The sequence below is a fragment of the Talpa occidentalis genome, unplaced genomic scaffold (assembly GCF_014898055.3).
Source record: "Talpa occidentalis isolate TD23 unplaced genomic scaffold, MPIMG_talOcc4v2.1 talOcc4.14, whole genome shotgun sequence".
NCBI lineage: Eukaryota > Metazoa > Chordata > Mammalia > Eulipotyphla > Talpidae > Talpa > Talpa occidentalis.
This window is the reverse complement of record NW_023601433.1, coordinates 7395515-7417167: the sequence shown is the minus strand read 5'-3', so window position 1 is coordinate 7417167 and position 21653 is coordinate 7395515. Positions and strand designations below refer to the sequence as shown.

The following is a 21653-nucleotide window of genomic DNA, read 5'->3' as shown; positions in this document are numbered from 1 at the left end:
TGTGCAAGAACCCCTTTTAGAGCATGTACTTCTCAAGAATTTGGGGTTCCCAAGTAGCCATCCATCACATGCCAATGACAGCAAACCAGTCTGCAGCCCCCACCTACCTTTTTAGAGAGTTTGCGGCCATCTTCAATGAAGCGCTTTTCTCTGGGAGTGAAGGATCTAATACTCGCTTTGACCTAGAAAGACATCACTGGTTCAAAGAACAGCACTCATACTGGCTTTGTTTTCATCTTATTCTTAATGACTGGAAGAACATGGAAAGCCACAGTAGGCCTCACGGCCTTTGCAGGGAGCAAAGAAATGGCAGGTGGAGACTGGATACCACATGACCTGCACCTACTTCAGGGAACTTAGCTCATGATCCTCATTTGGATAAGTCTGGTGGGATCTGGGAGAATCCACTTTGTTAATTCAGTGAAAGTACTTTCCAGCACTGCAGAGATTGGGATGATAAGGTTTTCAAAGAAAAATCCCTAAGAAATAACATTTCCCTCACACCAAGGTTTGGAACTACACTTTCCCCAATAATACCTGGCCTGTGAATATCAGGTATCCAGCTGGTCAAAATATTGTTCTACTCTCCATGAGCCAGAAAAACCAGTACATGAGTCATTTTAGCTCCATTTTATAGGAAAAAAACTGAAAATCAAAGGGATTAGGTGGTTTGTGCAAATCACCTTCCTGAGGAAAACCTCAGAGCATAAAATTCAAATCTTTCTCCTCTACATCAGAAAGAGAACAGAAAAATCACTTCTATTTCAGGTTTTACCCCCTTAAACTCAGGTTTTATCTGTGAGCACAATCTATAAAAAGTGCTTTCCAGAAGAAAACATGAGCTGAAGGATGATCTGAGGGGCAACACACATACACACACACACCACACACACACACACCACACACACACACACACACACACACACACACACGATTCCTCTTAAGGGGAAGGGAAAACATGGGGAACAGAGGAAGAAAAACAGAGTCCCAGGGTGCCTGCATTCCTGGGAATGAAATACACAGCCCCCTGCACGGAGGTGGGAATAGCTGCTTAGATGCTGAACAAGAAGCAGAGGGCACAGGAGACAGCAGAGTCAGAAAGATGAGGACCTGGAGCCTAACTCACTCACTAGCACATCAGCCCTTCTGGTTAATTCCATTTACTCATCAAAATGGTACCAATAATACTGATGTTCCAGGCTGAGCGGAAGGGTTTGGTGAAATAATGTCAGAGTCTGGCACATAGTAGTGAGCCATAGACAGCAGCCAGTCTTGCAATTACTGTAAAAGCACCACTGCCCAACACTCTCGTTCACTACCAGCTGGATAAACCTTGCCTTTTTTTCCCCCTAGAACTCCTTGTAGATTTCTACAGCCCACCGAATGCTCACAGTGACAAGAGCATTCCCTGCTTCCCAGGAATCCCTGCTGACAACAGCTCACCTGTGTCCACCATGAAACAGCCCTGCTATTTCCCAAGAAGTTTATGCCAGTTTTAACCATTACTGCAATTCCATATTTTAATTGATTATTCATAAATAATTGCAATACAATCATGGATGAAAAGTGTTGAAATTGACATTGTTCTAGAACTCTTGACAAAGGTCACTTATCAAGGCATGATTTTATGCAAAACAATCTATATTCAGATGTAATTCTATATTCAGTGCTATACATATGAGTGTACTCTATATTCGGATATTCAATTTTATATCCATGTGTGTTTTTAAAGTATACCCCACACTGAAGATACTGAAACCAGAAATTATTATAGATGTCTTAGATGTGGCTTATGAAAGACAAAAGCTGCAAAACTAAAAATAATAGATCCATGCTTAAAAAAATGATTTAATGTACATGTAACTATTGGCAAATGAATATATATTAACATAAAATTAAATGTGCAAGATACATCTGAAAAATTCCTCCTTTAATTGCAGTTTCCTGGTGATAGCTACTTGTTTTAATAATCTTGGATAGTGGGAAACCTACTGTAATCATTAAATCACATGCCAGAGGTTTGCAAAGCAACCTGTACAATAGTCAACTGTTGTCCCGGAAGAAGATTATGGGCAAAAAGCTAAAAGCCAACTCCCTCCTTTAGTTTCTTTTATTCTTGCCTTCTAGATTTATTGAAAATTAAACTCCATCAATTCTAGTGGCTTGATCGTATCAACACAGGCTGGGAGCTGGAGTGTTTAGCACTGATTTTAGGCTGGGTTTTAAAACACAGTTCTTCATTCTCTGTAGCTACAATTCTAAAACATTTGACATGGATATGAATGTCTCCAGGCTGGTCCCTCTTTCACTTTCGGTCTAGAGAAGCTGCTAAGTTTGGCCCGGTTAGACTTACCGGATTATAGATGAGCTCCATCTCCAAGTAAATAACTCCTTTAAAAGCTTGTTCTAAATCCTTATTCTTCAACATGTAGCAATTAGGTTGTCCATCTCTAATCTGTCATAAACGAGATAAAACACAAACTTTCTGTGAGATTTATACTGAATAACATGAATAAACACTGGCTCAATTAGGATTGCAGAAAGCAGACAGAGTTGAATCAAATATTAAATCCATCATAAATCAACTTTTAATTCTATGGTGCTATTATAACTGGTAAGATAAAGTAACAATCAACAGGCTGAACCTGGTATATCGGTAGAAACGTGGAAACTGAGGGGTGCAAATTATCATTAAATCTGCAAGAGCTTCCTTCCCTTCAAGAATCCCGTATTTTATCTATTAAAAAATGGTGATTATTCTACAAAATTCTTGGCCTGTACTTCTCAAGATCATCAAGGTCATGGCAAAAAGCAGAGACTATGATATTATAACCAAGCAGAAGATTGGAGATGAGATGATTAAATCCAATGTGATACCCTGGGTTGGATTAGAAAACAGACACTGGTGGAAAAATTGGTGAAATCCAAATAAAGACCAGAGATTTTAACTTTAAAGAATGTATCAAAGTGAAAATCAAAATCAACAAGAAACTATGAACCAGAGACACTATATGGGGGCTAGAGGGCGGGAGGGGAGGCATTGGGGTCAAAATTAGGGGGTTGTAATTGTATGGGGAATATAAAAATAAAATTTATTATTAAAAAAATAAAACTTTGATCAAATAAAAAAAAGAATGTATCACAGCAATGTAAGACTTTAACATTAGGGAAAACTCTTGCGAGGAATATATGGAAACTCTGTATATTCTTTGAAATTTTTTGACTAAATTTATTCCAAAATAAAATGGTTATTTAAGTATTTTTAAATGCATGAAAGGCTAATAAAATGATCAGCATTTCACAGTCATGAAGCTATGCAAACTGAATAAAGAGTGGAGCTAAAGTGGAGGTCAAAATCTGAAAATACTCAAAATGGGCATAGCTGACAAACTTTCAAAATATATCAGGTCAGGTCTATGGATAATCCTCACTGGAGCTGCCAGACTCACCAGCTCCATATGCCAGGCTGCCTATGGATTCCAGTATGTGAGACATCTAATCAAAGCATCCCTTATATCATAATGCAAACTATTTGGTCCCCATTAAGGCATTCTCTTTCAGATTTGATAGCAGCAATGCTTTTATTATACACAATAGTAGAATATGTATTGATTAAACCACTGGCTTTTAAGAAGCATACCTGTTAACTCAAAGGGGCATCAGCAAAACTCAAGCTTACCAACAATTCCATTTGGGAGCATGATGATCAATGATTTGAAATAACAGAGGAAATTTGAGGGCATGGAATTTGAGCCATATTTTAAAGAACTATTGCTGTCACTACAAGTACGCAGCACAAGTGTTCTTATAAACAGAAAGGGAAATGAGTTGAATAAGTCGTCATGGAGCGGGGGTAGGGAGAACAGAGCCATTCCACTTTACAAGGGAGAGGTCACCTTCCTTCCCAAAGTCACCCCACCTCTCTCCGATTGAATAGATTTTAAACAGAAGGATGGTTTCCTGGCCATGGCTCAGCGGAAGGGGGTACCCCATAAAGCCTTGGTTTCCTTCCTAAACGGTGTCCAAACAGGATTCTGAGCTTCCTCTTTTATCCACAATCTCACTTAATAAATTGTGGGTGTTAAAGTTGAAAGAAATAAATACAAAAACAGCATGACAATTTGCCAAGCTGACTGTGGGCCAACTTAGTGTTGCTCCAACCCCACTGTCATTGTACTGTAATCTTAAAATTTCCATGATTTCTTAAGGGTGAAGGAAGGTCAAGAGAAGAACAAGAGGTGAAGAAATCTTTTCTAGTAAAAGAAGTAAGTTCACTTTTCACTTTTCTATTCTTTTCTTTTTTTTTTTTTTGGATTTGGTAAATGATTGTCTTCTTCCTCTATGCCCTAACACTATGTCAAAGTGACACAATCTAACACAAAATCTACCCCGAGACATGTGCTAAGACTCTTCATGTTTGACACTTCAATGTTAAATGATCTTAAAATATACAAATTACAAGTTGATAAATTTATAAAAGCATGAAAAATTATAGAAAAAAAACTAAAATCACTTTGAATTTCCAAAAATGTCACAATCCCATCTCTCTAGATGGAAATTAGATAGGCATTTTTATTAAGAATCTATATTCATAAATCTATCCTTGATATAAAGTATTTTAAATTCTTTGTCTAAGTGTTTAACTGTAGGAATTCTGCTACTTCCTTTTGTATCTATCCATAAGATTTGTTAACTTTTCCATATTAGTAAATAAATTAGCCTCATTTCTTGAAACTGTTGTATAAGATTAAAAGTATTAAAACTGATTGCTCCTATCAATGAGCATTTGGTTGATTTCACTTTTTCAGTCTTTATGCTACAAGGAATTTTTTGGGCCAATAAAAAGTACAGGGAAAGAATATTCTACTTTGTATTTGGAATATGGTTGGGTAAAGGAAAATGAATGCATTTGAATATTTAGTGGTGTGATTAAACTCTGCAAGTAGTAAAAGAAATTATTTGAAGACATTGTAATGTCTCACTGTCTTCATATAACTGAAGTTTCAACACAAGAATATAGGATAAAAAATTCTGTTACATTCCAATCTCCTATATTTCATGATAAGAAATGAAAGTTAAACTCATTTTTTTTCCTGTTGAGGACTATGCTTCTTATTTACACATAGAACTCTAAAAGTGATTTCTAACAGTCTATAATTGTAAAACCTCTGTTAATTGGGACAATTGAAGCGAAGCCAAAAGAAAATTCAGAGGAGCAGATACACATGGACACCCCGCAACACACCCCCTCTCTCACACACACATTTTGTTCTTTAAGTATGAAATAGTCACTTCGGTGAAAACCTAAGTTAAATTTTGAGTGCTCTGTCAGGCAAGGCAGAAAGGAATGACAGTTTTCAATTTATGATAATACATTGTCTATGAATTTTCTTTATATTTATAGATAATATCAAATAATGTCAGCTAGAGTAGCTGCAAATAATGTTTCCTTATTAAAACATAATTTCCTCTTCTTTAATATGTTTGCTTTGGTTATCTGAAATAAAGGGCTTAATTTTTACTTGCTCATTTCTAATGTAGAAATTCATCAATTGTTGCAACAACACTAGTAGGTACCCTTGTTATTGTAAGACAACAGAGTCAGGATTATCTCCCGTGTATGAGCAGTAAATTTGATATTAGTGGGGCAACAGTCCCCTGGACCCAGAAGGATCCGTTCCCAGACCCCCAGTGGATGCCTGAAACTGTGGCTAGAACTCTGTGTCCCTACTTACATATATGAATATACTCATATGGGTATATGAATATACTTATATATATATATACACACACACACTCATATGTATGTATACATATGAATGTGTGTACATGTATATATGCATATTTGTATATATGCATATGTATATATGTTATGTATTTTTCTATTCATAAATGCTTAATTTATGATATGCCTATGATGATGTTTAATTTATAAATTGGTCACAAAAAATTAATAGTGACAACAACATAAAACAACTGTAACAACATACTACAATACAGGTTATATGAATATTCTCTCTTTTTCTCTGTATCTCTCTTTCTCAAAATAGCTTACTGTAGGTAACATTTTTGGACTGTGTTTATGGGTAACAATCCCTGGAAAGCAAAGTCACAGGTAAGAAGGGGCGATGGCAGTTCTGATAGCTACTGTTCACTTGTTAAGGCTGCTCATCAATTACAGACTTATTAGAATGCTTTTTTCATAATCAAGAATAGATGTCAAGTTTTATCAAGTTCCCCTTCCACATTAATTAGATTGTCCAGTTTTCTATTCATTTAATATATCAATGATATAAGTTACACAGTTAGATCTCCTAGTATGTTGAGTTTTACTAGTATTCCATGAAACGTATAGAATTTCCTTTTATTAAATCTGTGTTTTTGATGCCAAAGTTATTCTTGTCTCAGGGAATACGATAATGCAAAAAATACCCATTCCATAAAACTTAAAAAAGTTATTCATTAAACATCATGGCTCTGTGGTTTGCTTATTTGGGTGAATAAGAACGCAGAGAGCAAAGGGTGAAATTGCCTGATATCTTTTTCTGATCTTTTCATAATTAATTATTTTCACTAAACAGTGCAGTCAATATCTGTTCTGTTCCTCATTTTTTTAAGATTTTTTTTGTTATTTTTATACACTAATTTCTCTAAATGGGTAGCTTTATTATATTTGTAGTCAGCTAGGGAGGATTTTATACCTTGTAATACTGAAGAACTCCCAAGGTATGTGTCTATATTTATTCAGGCTTTCTCTCCAATCCCTCACTAAACTTTAATCATATTCTTCATAGTGATTCATCTTTTTCTAGTAGTTTTCTCATCCTTAATATTATATGTTTTCTCTCTTTTTTCTATTAATATTGTAAGTGACTTATCTATTTCATTAGTTTGGGGAGGGGACTAACACTTGATATACAAATATACTGTTTACATAATTTCTACATGGTAGCCCTCTTTTAATCATTATATTTTTTCTAATTTTGTTAAGTTTTATTTATTTTAGTGCCTTTTGTTAAGATGCTTAATTGATTTTCAACCTTTCATGTTTAATTATAAAGCCATTCAAAGTAAGAATTTCCTCTGAATAATACTTTTGGCCCTTAGCCACAGTTTTTATGTATAATACTTCATTGTCAATTTCTAAGAAGTCTAAAATTGCAGTTTTGATATCTATTTTAGCAATTTGGGATTTTTTTTTTCACCAAGTGTTTTGCTACTTTGTCTCACTTTTGTTACTAACTTCTGTTTCCATAGTAGCTGACCACAGCCCTGGAAGGCTTTCTGGAGCCAGGGAGTGATCAATATCTGAACTTGAAAAAGGGTATTAGAGCAGAATATTTTATATATGTGTGCGCACACACACTCATGTGTTAGATTCCGCTCTTCATTTATCTCTAAAGCTTGATAGCCCCCACTTGAGTATGCCTATGTTATTCTGAGACCTTGCTAACGGGGAGACTAGAGAGTCAAATCCCCACAAACTTAGCAGCTGTAGGGCAGTGCGCAGAGCCCATCACTATTCATACCCTTCAGGAAGCTGGGACCTTCAGACAGCTGAGCCTTCCAGTAACACCACTTCACAATCATATTTACTTTTTGTTTCTGGCATTTCTAAAGCTGAATAGGTAATATATTATCATTATGTGGTGTAACTTTTATGTCTTCTTATATTTGAAATTATATCTCTGTAGGATAAACATTTCTGTAGAATGAGTCACAAAAAGATTCACAGTTGCTGCAACTACATTGATAATTGTTCTGTAGCTCATCACATCACCTTTGTAGGTTTCTGAATCCCCTTTTCTCTACATCTGTCTATTATACTGTGGTTCATTCATTTCTGTTGTACCATATTTTAGGCGTCTCAAAGAAACAGTTGTCAGATTTCACTGTTTGACATATTATAAGAGGTTTTTCCATTTAAAAGAAAAGTTTAACCCCGTTAACACTTAGTGTCAAGCAGATGTGGTCAGATTTATACTTGCCATCTTATTGTTACAGAAGATTAAAGGAATCCTACTGGTCCTTCTTTTTCCCCTGTCTATCTTAACCAAATATCACCCACCCAATACCTTCCATGAGTTTCATAATCTTTGCAACATGCCAAAACACCCTTTTCTCACTTCTTGAGTCACTAAAAAAGTTGCCTTATTTGATCTTCCTTTACTTATTTCAGGGGCCACCCTGGAATAGAATTAGGAAGGGAAGATAGTTCAAAGTTTACATTCAAAACCGCTATTTTAGCCCTACTAAATTTCACATGTAGTTATACATTCATAAATATTAATGTAACATGAAATATACATAGTATTGATTTTAGTGGCCATATTTCAACAAACCTAAAAATATATACACCCATTACAATGCAAAACCCATCACAGGTGAAACTCGGACAAATATTTAATTGGAAATGCAGATGAAGATTTACATGGACATTTATTTGGTACAAGCAATTATGGAAAATTTGTCCCATAAAACTAATTAAGTGAAGCTGTTACTGGTGCTGCCAGTCATTGTGCAAAGAGATGCAGGAGTACTCAGGGCTGCCCCAAGACTACGGTTTCTGATGCACTTGCACAGGGTAGGCTGGCACGTATAGGAGACAAATTTGTTTCAGAACGTAGGATCTCATCTAACTGCAAAGGATCTTTTTGCATATTAGGAAATACAATCAGTAGATGCTTTCCCTTTTTTATAGAAAGTTGATTTTCAAAGCATTCCTAAGTTGGCCCGTTAGGTAACTGTGAGAAGATAAACAAGAACTGTGAGAAGATTAACAATTTTATTAAATTAAAATCACCATGGTAAGAAAATGAAGCTGATTTTAGGACAGATTTGGGATCATATAAGTGAGGGTAGAAATGGTAAATAAATCTAATAAATCAGATAATTATTAGGAAATAATGTCCTTGCGTGAAATGTTTGAACCTCGAAAATGCACTTTGTGTTTTCCAACATGTATTTACTATGTTACTGGTTAGAGAAGGGATAATGTGGAAGCGAGTATTTAAAATCTGCAGGTTATAGTCCATTCAGATCCCAATTTTCAACTGTTTTTAATCATGAGTAAAAAGTTTTACATGTACAGAAAATCACTTTAATTTTTTTTAGGATTTATTTTATTTATACAAGAGCCGGGGTACAGGCCAGATGCATGGGAGGGTGAGAGAATTCGCTAGAGACAGAGTGGGGAGCAGAACAGGCAGACTGACTGAAGTACACTGCTGAGGGGAGCAGCGGGTAAGGCAGGAGAGATCTACTCGCCCTGGGTTGCTCTGAGGGCGGCGGGAATCAAACCGGCACTGCAGAGACTGCAGACCAGACAGCTTCATAGCGCTGTGCTCAACCACCTGCGCCATCAGGGAGGCCCCAGAAAATCACTTTTTAAATAAGTATTCAGTAAAATTTTGAAAAGAAATGAAACACAGGCAAGTATGGATTACTGGTGTGAACTTTTTCAATCCCGACCCACGTTGAAGTACATGTATATGTTTTAAACAATTCACCAGCATTAGCAGATATAATGATCTTAGAATATGGATTTTAAATGAGCCAATAATCAACCAGTACCTTCATACTGATTTAAGACATAGTGAATTCAGAACAGGCGAACAGGCTTAAATGCCCTTGGCATATTACCATTTTGAGAAAGATTAAAAGTTGAAATACATTAGAGATACTTTGTGCTTAGATATTTTAAAATGCAATTTGCATTTTCTCTAAAATTATAAGTCGTTTTAGTCTATGACTTGACTAAAGAAATGTATTGTCCTAAAAATATTCACACTTCTCTGCAAAATACAACTTTTATTTTTTGTAGGTTATTATCAAATACTGTCCATCCCCTATAAAAATAACCGTGAAGCACTCACAATGCATTTCCAGGATTCTCTCTTATACTGAAAAAGCAGATACATAAACCCTTCATCTACAAGACACAAAACATGATGTCTAAGGGTTTTCCTTTGGATGTTTAATTTTGCAGTTTCAACCAATTCCTCCCAAAAGAGTCTTCCTCCACTTCAGTTTGCTTCACTCTGGGCTAAACTTACTTCCTTAATCAGCTGTTCAGATATCTACATTCCCCGGTCAAAAGACTTCAGGGGTTCCCTACTATAGAATAACTCCCAACCTCCCTCACCCTTCATGATCCGCATTTGTCTCTTTCCCTACCTCCCCGCTCAACTCTCTGCATGAGGCATAAAGGCCTGTTTCCAGAATCTGGATGTGGGGTCCTCTTCTGCATCCCTGCTCATGCTCCACCTTCTGATTGGAAAGGCTCCATCCCTCACCTCACCGGCTATCATTATCCACATCCTGTTCCTGCCTCACCATCTCAAGCTCTCAATTTCCTAAAGTCTTCCTAAGGGGAAATCCATCCCTTCTGCCTTGCATTTTCCATTCCTTTCCTTTTTTTTTTTTTTTTTTTTAAAGATTTATTTATTTATTTATATAAGCACTGGGTACAGTCAGAAGCGCGGGAGGGTGAGAGAATTCACCAGAGCCAGAGCAGGGAGCAGAACAGGCAGAAGGACTGAAGTACACCGCTGAGGGGAGCAGCGGGCGGCAGGAGAGGTCTGCGCGCCATGTGGAGCCCTTGCCAGCAGCGGCCGGGGATCGAACCAATACTGCAGAGGCTGCGGGCAGCTTTGCAGCCCAGCTCTCACCATTCCTTTTCTATGGCAATTGATATTTCACTCCTGTGTATTCACACCAAGATGCATGTCTCCAATTCTGTGCTCCCCCTGCCTGCACCCTGACAGCTCCCAGTCCACTGGCTGCACAGAAGACTCTTGCTTCTTTCTGTGGGCTTGATATTTACATGATGGATGACCACTGTGCAGGTGACAAACCCAGGAGCTCAGGCCCTCAGAGGAGACAGTCTACACTCACATCCAGCTACAGGTTCTAACCCATGCCCAGCCCCCTCATTTCTAAGTGGTCAGAAGAAAAAACCATCCCATTAAGTTGTCTGAGAAGGGATGACTTAGCCAATGAAAAGCGCATAGCACCAGATTTGCTAGGTAAGTATTGCTCAGTAGATATAAACAAAGGAAAAACCTAGATCTTGGGGCCTCCCTGCTGGTGCAGGGGGTTAAGCACAGCACTGTGAAGCAATTGGCAGCCTCTGCAGTATGAGTTTGATCCCCAGCCAGCCAGGGAGCTACCCACATGGCACAGCAGACCTCTCCTGACTCACCCGCTGCTCCTCTCAGCAGTGTATTTCAGTAGACCCACCTGTTCTGTTCCCCACTCTGTCTCTGGTGAATCCTCTCACCCCACTGTACCTCTGGCCTATACCTCAGTTTTTGCCAGCATAAATAAATAAATCTTTGAAAAAGAAAAAATCTAGATCCAAATAACTAGATTTTAAAACATACCCTCTAAATAACAAGTGAGAAATAGCTGGAGATCAAATGAGTTGATTAACAATTTATCATTTGTCTAATATAGATCCAAGGGCTCTGGCATTTTTTCTGTGGAAGTTTTATCCACACTGGGGTGTGAGACTCGGTGCCTTGGACAATGAGTGTTGAGTGGGGTCCTTGAGTGTTGGAGGCACCCAACAGGTCACAGCCAGGTGCTTCCACTTCCCAGAGGAATGGTCAAAGAAAGAACTGGATCGGAATCTAGATTAAAGCAGCCACACTCAGCAAAGCCACTGAAACAAGGCCTTGGCCTGCTGCCTTCACACCATGCAGAATTGTCCCATCTGGGCTCACTGGCCTGGGAACCTCGGCCTTTTCAACCAGAAACAAATAGTAGACCCCGATCAACACCCCTCCCCACCCCCGACCTCCACCCCCCACTCTGGCAGCTTCCATCACCACCAACAGTTCATGTCCTGCAAACTCTCCAGCTGCCTGATTCACAGGACCCCCCCCCCCCATCCCCTACTCTGCATCCTTTACTAGCTCCAGCTCCCACATTCCCACCGGCTGCTCCTTCCGTCCAGGCAGCCCCCCTGCTGTTTCCAGAGTCAAACCAACACTTCGAATGTCAGTACTTTCTGCCCTGAAGAGTTTGCTGAGACATCCACATGCCTCCCTCCTTCATGCCTCCCTCAAATGCCCCTCCCGGGCCGCCATGGGCAGCTGCACCGGGCCCTGACCTGGTCCTCGGGGGCCAGCCTTGATTTATGCTCTGACACACACCTCCCCCCAAAACACCGTGCACTGCTGCATTGTTTGTTTGTTCGCATGTTATCTCCTGCAACCAAAATATTTCCCAAAAAGGAGGACACTTCACTGCAGTCATTGTTAGGACATTCTGTCCTAAAGTTAGTGTCCAAAGCGGACACTTGATAAACATTTATCAAACAAGTGAACCCAGATCTTGGAGCATCTCATCGCCAACCTGTAAAAAAAGTGCAGGGGTCAGGTGTCGCGTGGCTCACTCTGCCTGGCACCGTGAGGCATGGAGGCTACAAGATGGAGTGCAGGAGGGCAGAGGCCTCTGCTGGGGTGACTATGCTAGGACTTTGGTAACATCTGCAGATGTTGCTGGTGGTCACCACAGGGTGGGAGGGGGCAGTGTGACTGGCATCTGGCCAGGGGAGGCAGCTAAACATCCCACAATGTACCAGGACCTACCCCCCCCACACACACAGCCAGTATGATCCACTCCAAAACGTCAGTAGTGTGGAGGGGCTTCAGGTCATTTCTGGGCTCCAGCTCATCAGCGCAGGGACACTGCATGTTACAGGGGGCAGGAGGGGAGACAGAGGGTCAGCTTGCTGGGTTATAGAAACACCAAACTCACAAAGCTATCTATAAAAACTAGAGGAGAGCTGCCCGGAAGGATTAAAAAAGGGAGCAAAAAGAGGACACTAATGGTGAAGGGGAATCTTTCATCTCATCTCAGCCCTCTCTCCAAGCTGTGCCATGTTCTCGTTACACGTATTCTTTCAGGAATAGCTGACAAAGTTGTAATAAAAAAAGGAGGGAAATCCCATATTACCATCTCTTGTCCCAGATCCAGCAAGGCTGCAGCTCAGCAGCCAGCCAGGGGCTGCCTCTACCAGGGAGCAGCTGTTCCCCACTCTCTTCCAGAAACATCAGGGGTATGAGGACTGGGAGATAAATTAGCCAGATGATCAAAAACAGCCCAGGAATTGAGAAGTATGGCGCCCCCCTCTCAAACATCAGATGAGCTAGTGTAAACTGAGGGTTTAATTGCAGACGGCTGCAAATACAAAATGCACCCCAGTTTTGGAAGAAAGAAGATTGGGGTGAAATGCATAAAGCAGTATTGACTGATAAGGCCACAGCGACCCCATGGTATGTTGTATTAGTAGTTGGATGAAAAACAAAACACCTTCCTCTGGAAAACACTTGGCATGGGCCTCCCTGGTGGCACAGTGGTTGAACGCTCGGCTGCGAAGCTGCCTGCAACCTCTGCAGTGCCAGTTCAATCCCTGGCTGCCAGGCGAGGGCCCCACATGGTGCACAGACCTCTCCTGCTGCACCCGCTGCTCCCCTCAGCAGTGTACTTCGTCAGTCTGCCTGTTCTGTTCCCTGCTCTGGCTCTGGTGAATCCTCTCACCCTCCCGCGCTCCTGACTGTACACAGTGCTTGCTTAAATAAATAAATAAATAAATAAATAAATCTTTAAAAAAAAAAAAAACAAAACACCTGCACAAACTTTAGTTTTCAATGAATAAGTCACATCAGACCCCGGTGTCCCCCACTACCCATGCAAAGGCATTATTTTGTGCTTTCTGCAAGGAATTTTATAGGGTGTTTTTCCATTCGGTGCTGAGCTTACTTTACTCTCTACTATGTTATCTTTTAATTGGACTGCCAGACACAGCCTTCCAAGAGCCTCTCCGCTTACTCCCACAAAGCAGTTTTTGAGACTGAAGGCAAACACGACTCTAAAAAGACAAATAGAACGTTCGAAAATGATGCTTTTTAGCAGAACCAAGAACAAAGGTGGCGTAACCAGCAATTAATCTTTGAAGAAACGGGCAGTAAAGAGGTAATAAAGAAACACATGTATGTTTTTCCTTAACAAATGGAAAATTATTCATAGCTATGGATTCCCTGGAACCAAAGGGAGAGTCCCACCTGCAGACAAAGAGATTAAGGGTGGATTAAAAGACCAATCAAAATGTTCTGGGTGGTTAGCTTAGCATTAGACTGACCACACAAAAAATTATGTTACTTTTTATCTGAAACTTGAAAATACTGAGTAAGAATAAAGGCTAAACAGTTGTTTCCTGCTAGATCTGAGGGGATTTTTCCCCCTGATTGACAAAGATAAAGAAACACTAGACCATGGAAATTTATCAATTTGTAATATGACTCACAAATTGTTTATTAACAAAGGTAACTTACGGACAGCAAGGGAATGGCAACTTTTCCAAGAAAATCAGGGGGTTTATCTCCATCTTCATCAAACACTGTCACTTCCAAAACATCATGAATATCTTTAATAGGACTGAAACAAGAAACACACCGCGTATTATATACAAAAACACACAAGTGCAGTCTGTTCCGTGAAGATCTGAAAACACGGTTTCACTAATTAAGTCTGTATGTCCTTAGAGTATAAAACTACCATTTAATTAAACTCCAAAAATTAAATCAAACTGACTGTATTCCCAAACCTTCCATCATAGGAGATCCAGACATCCACATGAAAAAAAAAGTCAACTTTTTACTGTGATGCTTTCCCTGTCTACATGCCCTCAAGGCAAGGGGTTGAGGAAGCAGGGCGAAGAAAAAGGCTGAAAAGACAGAGATTTCAACGTAACTTCCAAGAGAAAAGAGCAAAGTCAAGCTATTCTCAATTTTCCATTAATAAATAATTCCCTTAAGAAAGGGTGCTCGGAATCACTATTTTCAGAGACACATAGAAAGCTGTCTATCACTGAAACAAAAATATCAGTAACCCTACGTTTACCAACATTATTTATGTTGACCAGAAGTCACATGTCAGCCCCAAAGGGTACTGGCAATGTGCTGGGGAAACCAGAGACTCTTCATAGGGCAATTTGCAAACCTGCTTAGCAGTTAATAAACTTCTCCTAGATTCTGGGGATCTTTCTATTAATGTCATCAACTCTGTTCAAAACAGACTTTATTCTTTCAATGAGAAGCATCATGGAGCATTTCATCAGTGTGGCCAGAGCAGCGACCAACCTTTTCACCCAAATTCATCGGAGGCCCCACTTTGAGGATGAGGGGCCTTAGGAATTAAACTAGGAAACAGATCCAGCCTCCCAAGTTCCTGAATTTGAAAAAACTGCAGGGCCTCATTATAGAGAGGGTGACGGAGGCTGGATGGAGTACAGGGAGCTGATGAGGAATCACAGGATGTCTGTATTTTCTGAAAGACTTTGGCAGAAGCCAAGACTTTCAGGCATTAAAATAATGTTATGAGAGATAAACTCCCTGAATTTAAGGCGGGTCTTCATTTATGATTTTCTTTTAACCCAGGAATGAATTGGTCCAGATATATGGAAGCTTCCATCTACTCCTAGATTAATTGAGTCGCTACATGGTCTTCTTTACACGTGCTTCCTTTAACACTCCCTGCATCTCCAACTTCCCTCTCCTATTAACACTGTACTCTATAAATTGAAAGGAGAAAAGGTTTTCAGAAAAAAAAAAAAAACAAACAATAAAGTCCATTTTTTGCACATAAAGATGGACAGAGAGTTTCACTCCAGCCTGGCCCAAACATCCAGCCAAACATCCATCTTGGCCCAAACACAGCAAGGACAATGGGTCTCTAGTTAAGGCCCTTCCCTGATATTCCAGAAGCTAAAACACTTACAATGTAAAGACTTTGTTCCACTCAGGGTTGAGGTTTTTGTAAATGGTGTGCGTCTGCAGCCGGTCATTACCTAACTCCAACAAGCAGAAAGGGTCACTTTTCCCTGGAAGGAGAACACAGACATTGGTTAAAGACAAATAAATCTCCTCGGTCAACAAAAAATGAAGGTGCTAGTGACAGGGGCCAAGTAGAGGAAGCCAAGCATTTCCATAACAATAAAACGGGGCTCTCTTTCCAGCCCACCCTGTGGACGCCCTATGTGGAAATTCAGGAGCTGTGCAGGACCACCCATGTTGGAGTCTGAACATACACTGGTTTGAACAAGTCAGGTTCACTTACCGCAGATTTTCTTGTACACAGATGGTGCCAACTTAGGGCACCAACCACTACAGAGCAGTGCTATGAAAGTATTTTCTCTTCCTTATGATTTACTTAAAAACATTTTTTCTTTTCTAGTTTACTTTATAATAAGACAGTATCAAAACATACAACACAAAAGAGGTGTTCATTGCTGTTAGTGTTATTGGTAAGATATCAGGTCAATAGCAGGTTGTTAGTAGTTAAGATTTAAGATTTTTTTTAAAGGTTTTTTTTTTTTTAAGATTTATTTATTTATACAAGAGCTGGGGTACAGGCCAGTGGCGCGGGAGGGTGATAGGATTTACCAGAGACAGAGTGGGGATGAGAACAGGCAGAAGGACTGAAATATACCGCTGAGGGGAGCTGCGGGCAAGGCAGGAGAGGTCTGCTGCGCCTTGTGGAAATCTCCCTGGCCGGCCGGGAATCGAACCCGCGCTTCAGAGGCTGCAGACAGCTCCACAGCGCTGCGTTCAACCTGCTGCGCCACCAGCGGAGGCCCTCAGATTTTTTATTGTGTGGGAGATTGAACCCCTCCAACCCCTATGTGGTCCAAGGACCCAATGTATTGGTGGGTCAGCCTGATACACACCCAGGAGAAGCCTTGGGAACCAATCACTATGGGGATGTGGACAGTGTGGCCATAAGAGAGGTCTCTTCTGTGTTTTGTTTTAAAAATGAAGCTCATCACTGTTTCCTTTCCACATTCTCTTTGAGCCTGTATAATTATATAATCTTCTCTCACCAGGAACCTCTGATAATGTATCGGCTTGAGTGTGGCCATGAGAAGTGAGAACAGCACCAAAGAGGCTATTTGGGAGTTAAAATTGCCCTCTGGAGTGAATGGCCTCATCGCCCCTGCACACCTCTGTACGTCTTAAGAACACGAGACACACGTTTGGTGCTCTGACACATGTGAAGCATCGTTCAGTAGAGGAAGTCCCAAGTTCTTATCTTAAAAACCATGAAGCTTAATCCTTACTTTCACAGCTCACCTCTTTGCCTGTTTTCCACCCTACCTCACACACCCAAAATAACAATAGTGGGCCTCCGTGGTGGCACAAGGGATTGAGCACCCCACTATGAAGCAATCTGCAGCCTCTGCAGCACGAGTTCGATCCCCAGCCGGCCAAGGAGAAACCCACATGGCAAAGCAGACCTCTCCTGACTCACCTGCTTCTCCCCTCAGCAGTGTATTTCAGCTGTATTTCAGTCTGCCTGTTCTGTTCCCCACTCTGTCTCTGGTGAATCCTCTCACCCCCCACCCCCGCATCTTTGACCTGTACCCCAGCTCTTATATGCATAAATAAATAAATCTTTAAAAAAAAGATTTAACAAAAAACAAAATAATAGTAGTAATAGTGATAATAATAATGAGAAGAAGGAGGAGGAGGAAGAAGAAGTAGTCAGAGAAGTCAAAATTCCAAGTTGGACCCAAAAAATAACCAGGTAAAAATTCTGTCTTATTTTGTTGGGTGTGGCGGGGAGCCTTGAGTGAGAGACTGAAGACTCTGTAAGGACCATATAGGACCATATGGCATGAAGAGGCCCAGACTCCTCAGCACGTTGACACAGATCTGGGCACACTGAATTAATTGGGGGCATGAGGGCAGATGTTTCTCCAACAAAGGCCTGAATCCCAGGCCAAGGTCTAGTGCAAAGAGTGAGCCAGCTCTTGACCTATTGGCCTACCATTTAGGTCAGTGAACCTACATCTAATTCACTTAATAACCAGAGCTCTGAGTTACTGCGCGTCGATAGACTGACACGGGCTGGGGCCTGCATGGTGATTATATTTAAAAAAGAAAGAAGTGCAGGTGCACAGGTCAGAGGCATTATTACTAAACAGGAGATCTCATTCAATTGACTAGTGGCCTGGACACTCTGATGCTGGGCCAGAGCTGTTAAGTCATTGCTAGTATCTCAGTGGTCAGTAGGGAAACCATCAAGCAACACACGGGATGGTTGCAAATACTTTGCAATCAATTACAAACAACATAAGGAGGTGCTGTCTAAATGTAGCAAAAAGGGACTTTATTCAAATGATAGCAAACAACTCTCAAAATCAATTCAAAGATTGGAAAATCAGGTCTCAAAAAATTACTAGAAGTCAAAAGTGCTTAGGGACACGTGCTTAGGGATACCGGAACCTCCCCAGTCAGTATCGCCCCAGCTGAAAATGTGATGTGGCACCCACATGCCCTCCTGTCCTGGCCCTAGTGTGGCTGCCTCCAGTATAAATCCTCTCCTCGAGCTTTTTTGCCTCATTTGATGTAGATTTAAGGACCTTGAGGGACGTTTCTGATGGTCCCGGCTAGCCAAGAGCCCCCACCTTAAGCACCAGGGCTCAGAAGTGGGGTACTGGCTCTCAGCATCTGTGACTGCAAGGGGGTTCCTCCAACTCACACCATGGCAGATGCCCCAACCCGAGGGGGTGTTTCCAACACGGGGCAGCCAAAATCTAAGCTACACCAAATCCCTCCGTGTCAGCAAAAGGTCTCTTGCTTACTTCAAGACAGCTTTCCTCTGGAATATGCTGTGCAGCGGGCAGGGTAGGGGCAGGCGGGGATGCACCTGCCAATGTAGAAGAACACGTGGCCTCTTCAGTGACCATGAACATGGAAGAGGAGACAAATTGGAGCTCACTGCTCAGGCAGGAGCCGCTCCTTCCTCCATCCAAGCTACTTAACCGTTTGTCAGACTGTTAGTAGGTGTCAGCGTTCCCCTCCAGAGACCCCCACATGACATCCCATCAGCACTGGCTCTGGGGACACCATCTGACACTTTTAATGAAAGCCCCCGGGTTACCCCACAGCAGGGCAGAGACGGGCCGGTCCTGCGGAGGCACAGGTGGGCTGGAGCGCGGGTCCCTGCCTCGCGCCGGCTCACTCCGCACCGTCCCAGCTAATAAGGAGCAGACTTCCTTCCAGAAACTGGGAACTTCAGTTATGAGTCTCCCAGGAACACGCTGCACCAACTCTCTGAAGATAATTCCGTCAAAGCTCATTAAAATGCTGCATTTATTAATATTACAGTATAAACAGGCAGGGAGGAGAAGACGAAACAAAGGCAGTCAAACATTTATAGAGTAATTCCTGATTTATGAACACTTTGTGGACTGATTGCTTGGCCTAAAAGCTTCCAGATAAAAGGAGACCGTAAATAAAATTTAAATAATGAATATTTTATTGGGGAAAAATTATCTCCTATAATAAATGAATGTCCAAGGGGTCCCCGATGGTGTGGAGGGGACAGCTCCAGGCAGACTGACATATAGATACCTGGGCTGCTGCCCCACCTGTCTTTATAGGTCAAACATGAAGGTGACCCCGTCCATACCCAGAGGCCGTGTCATCTGGATGCTGTTTTACATGGGTGATTCCATTCTGGGCTGATGTTTTAGCACCTGGCACTCACAGCCTTCACTATTTTCCAAGGCTTTTGAAAAATTCAAATTTATTTCTATTCCTTGACCAGTAGCCACTTCCTGTGAGGACAGTAGCCGACTACCACTCCCCATCAGGTCACCAGGACCCACCACAGGCCTTTACCCAGAGGGGGAACTAATTAAGATGTCATTAAGAACCAAGCAGTGGGATCCACCAAGTGACTCCTTTTGCTTATTCATAGAACAACACAAATGAAATGGATCCATTCACTCTCTCTGAGCCAGCAGCCACAGACTGCTGAGCCTTCCCTAGACTCCTAACCTCACAGTCCTAGAACTCACGTGTTTTGGAAGCTGTTAAGGCAAGATGGCCTGCCAAAGGCATGTGTATATCACCTGTGATGTGTTTTTTAAAATTTAGTCTTGGGGGCCTCCCTAGTGGCACAAGGGGTTAAGAAGCAGTACCGTGAAGCTATCCATAGCCTCCGCAGCATGAGTTCAATCCCCAGGCAGGGAGCTACCCACATGGCACAGCAGATCTACTCTGTCTGCCTGCTGCTCCCCTCAGCAGTGTATTTCAGCAGTCAATCCACCTGTTCTGTCCCCCACTCTGTCTCTGGTGAATCCTCTCACCCCCAACACCTCTGGCTTACACCCCAACTCTTGTATGCATAAATCTTTAAAATAAAATTTAGTCTTGACTTGGATTCAGCTATCCATGTGATTCTCATGACAATAATACTAAAGCACTCCCTCACTGAGATTTCTAGAACTGCATAGAAGTTCTCCCTGTGGAAGTGGGACATCTTTAGGAGGAGAATATTGCAAGAGACACTGCTTCACAAACCAAGCCAAACCAGGAAGTGGACATGTGATTTAAAATTCCCAGTGGACAATACTTATGGAATCATTTCTCACTGATAGAAGTAGCCTTGTGTTTCAAAAGCAAAAACAAAAAGAACAAAAATGTACAGGTAGTGTTATAATTCACAGAAACTACTCAAAAGCCACCATTGTAGCATATGGCTGGAGTAGTTCTACTTTATAATGTGGAATCTAAATGCAGTGTTTTGATCAACCGAATAGCATTTTTATATATAACAAAATGACTGGTGAGCCCACTAAGACATTTATATTGTTAAGCCATTATCCAGATTATCAAAATGTGAATGCAGACTCAAAATTGGTTTGGTGTGAGAATTTCTTTTCCTACCATGAAGCATATTATTTTTCTTCATTTTTATCAGGCAATAGAAATGGAACAGAACAAACAAAAATTGTAGAGCAATAACTGTAGTTTTCTAAAAGTGGTTGAAGAGCTAACAGTGATTAGTGATGCTTATAGTATCATTATGTAAAATTAGGGAAATTATGAAAAGAAAATCAAGAAGACAATAAAGTGTGAAATTCCCTGTATCAACTACACTCTAATAAAATAGATTTCGTAGAGAATGGGAATAGTATTATTGAACATGTAATATGTGTCAGAAATGTTCATTTAGGCTTGAATTTAACCCTCAAAATACCCACGAGGAAGTAAAGGTTCAAATGGACCCCACTAGGTGGTGTAACCAATGTGTAGGTCTGGGTCTCTATTTCTATACATCGTCTGCACCATCATATACACAGATTAAAATGAGAGGCAGCTACCATATATATAAAGGGCAAAAAAATATGCGAATTCATTTTCATTTTCAGTGAATAAGTCATTGAACTGAATGTTGATTCACTTAATTTCTGAGTGGTAGTCACTTAGAAAGGGTTCTTGTTCTTTACATCAGTCCCAGGAGATCAAGCTTGTGTGTAGAATAGACCAACAGCACCTCCTAATGGCACTGCCAATAGGCCACGCAGATCTTGAGCAAGGTCCACAGCGATGTCACACAGTGCCCCCTACTGAGATACTCTACAAGAAGAGGGGCATGAAGGGGTCACACTCCTTAAGCATGTCTAACATAGGGCAAGCGATCAATCAGAATTTGTTGACAATCATCTATCTCCAAGTTGACTTTTCTTAAGAAAAATGTAAAAAGCAGTTGGGACATCTGTAATGGGCCCCCTGGAAAGAACCAGGAAGTTCTGGCACTAAATGTGTCTTCATTCCTTTGGGTGGGACACAATG

At 41.0% G+C, this 21653-nt stretch overlaps 1 protein-coding gene across 6 annotated transcripts in view; it reads right to left on the bottom strand.

The window, feature by feature from the left end:
* Positions 1–21653, bottom strand: part of MCTP2 (multiple C2 and transmembrane domain containing 2) — a 200497-nt gene that overhangs the window by 70402 nt on the left and 108442 nt on the right. For all 6 annotated transcript variants that reach the window (XM_037510041.2, XM_054694750.1, XM_037510040.2 and 3 more), the window contains 4 exons: positions 15787–15889; positions 14343–14445; positions 2354–2455; positions 108–182 (listed from right to left, as the gene is read on the bottom strand). In XM_037510041.2, coding sequence (XP_037365938.1) covers positions 108–182; positions 2354–2455; positions 14343–14445; positions 15787–15889 — 383 coding nt within the window. The remainder of the gene's footprint in view (positions 1–107; positions 183–2353; positions 2456–14342; positions 14446–15786; positions 15890–21653) is intronic.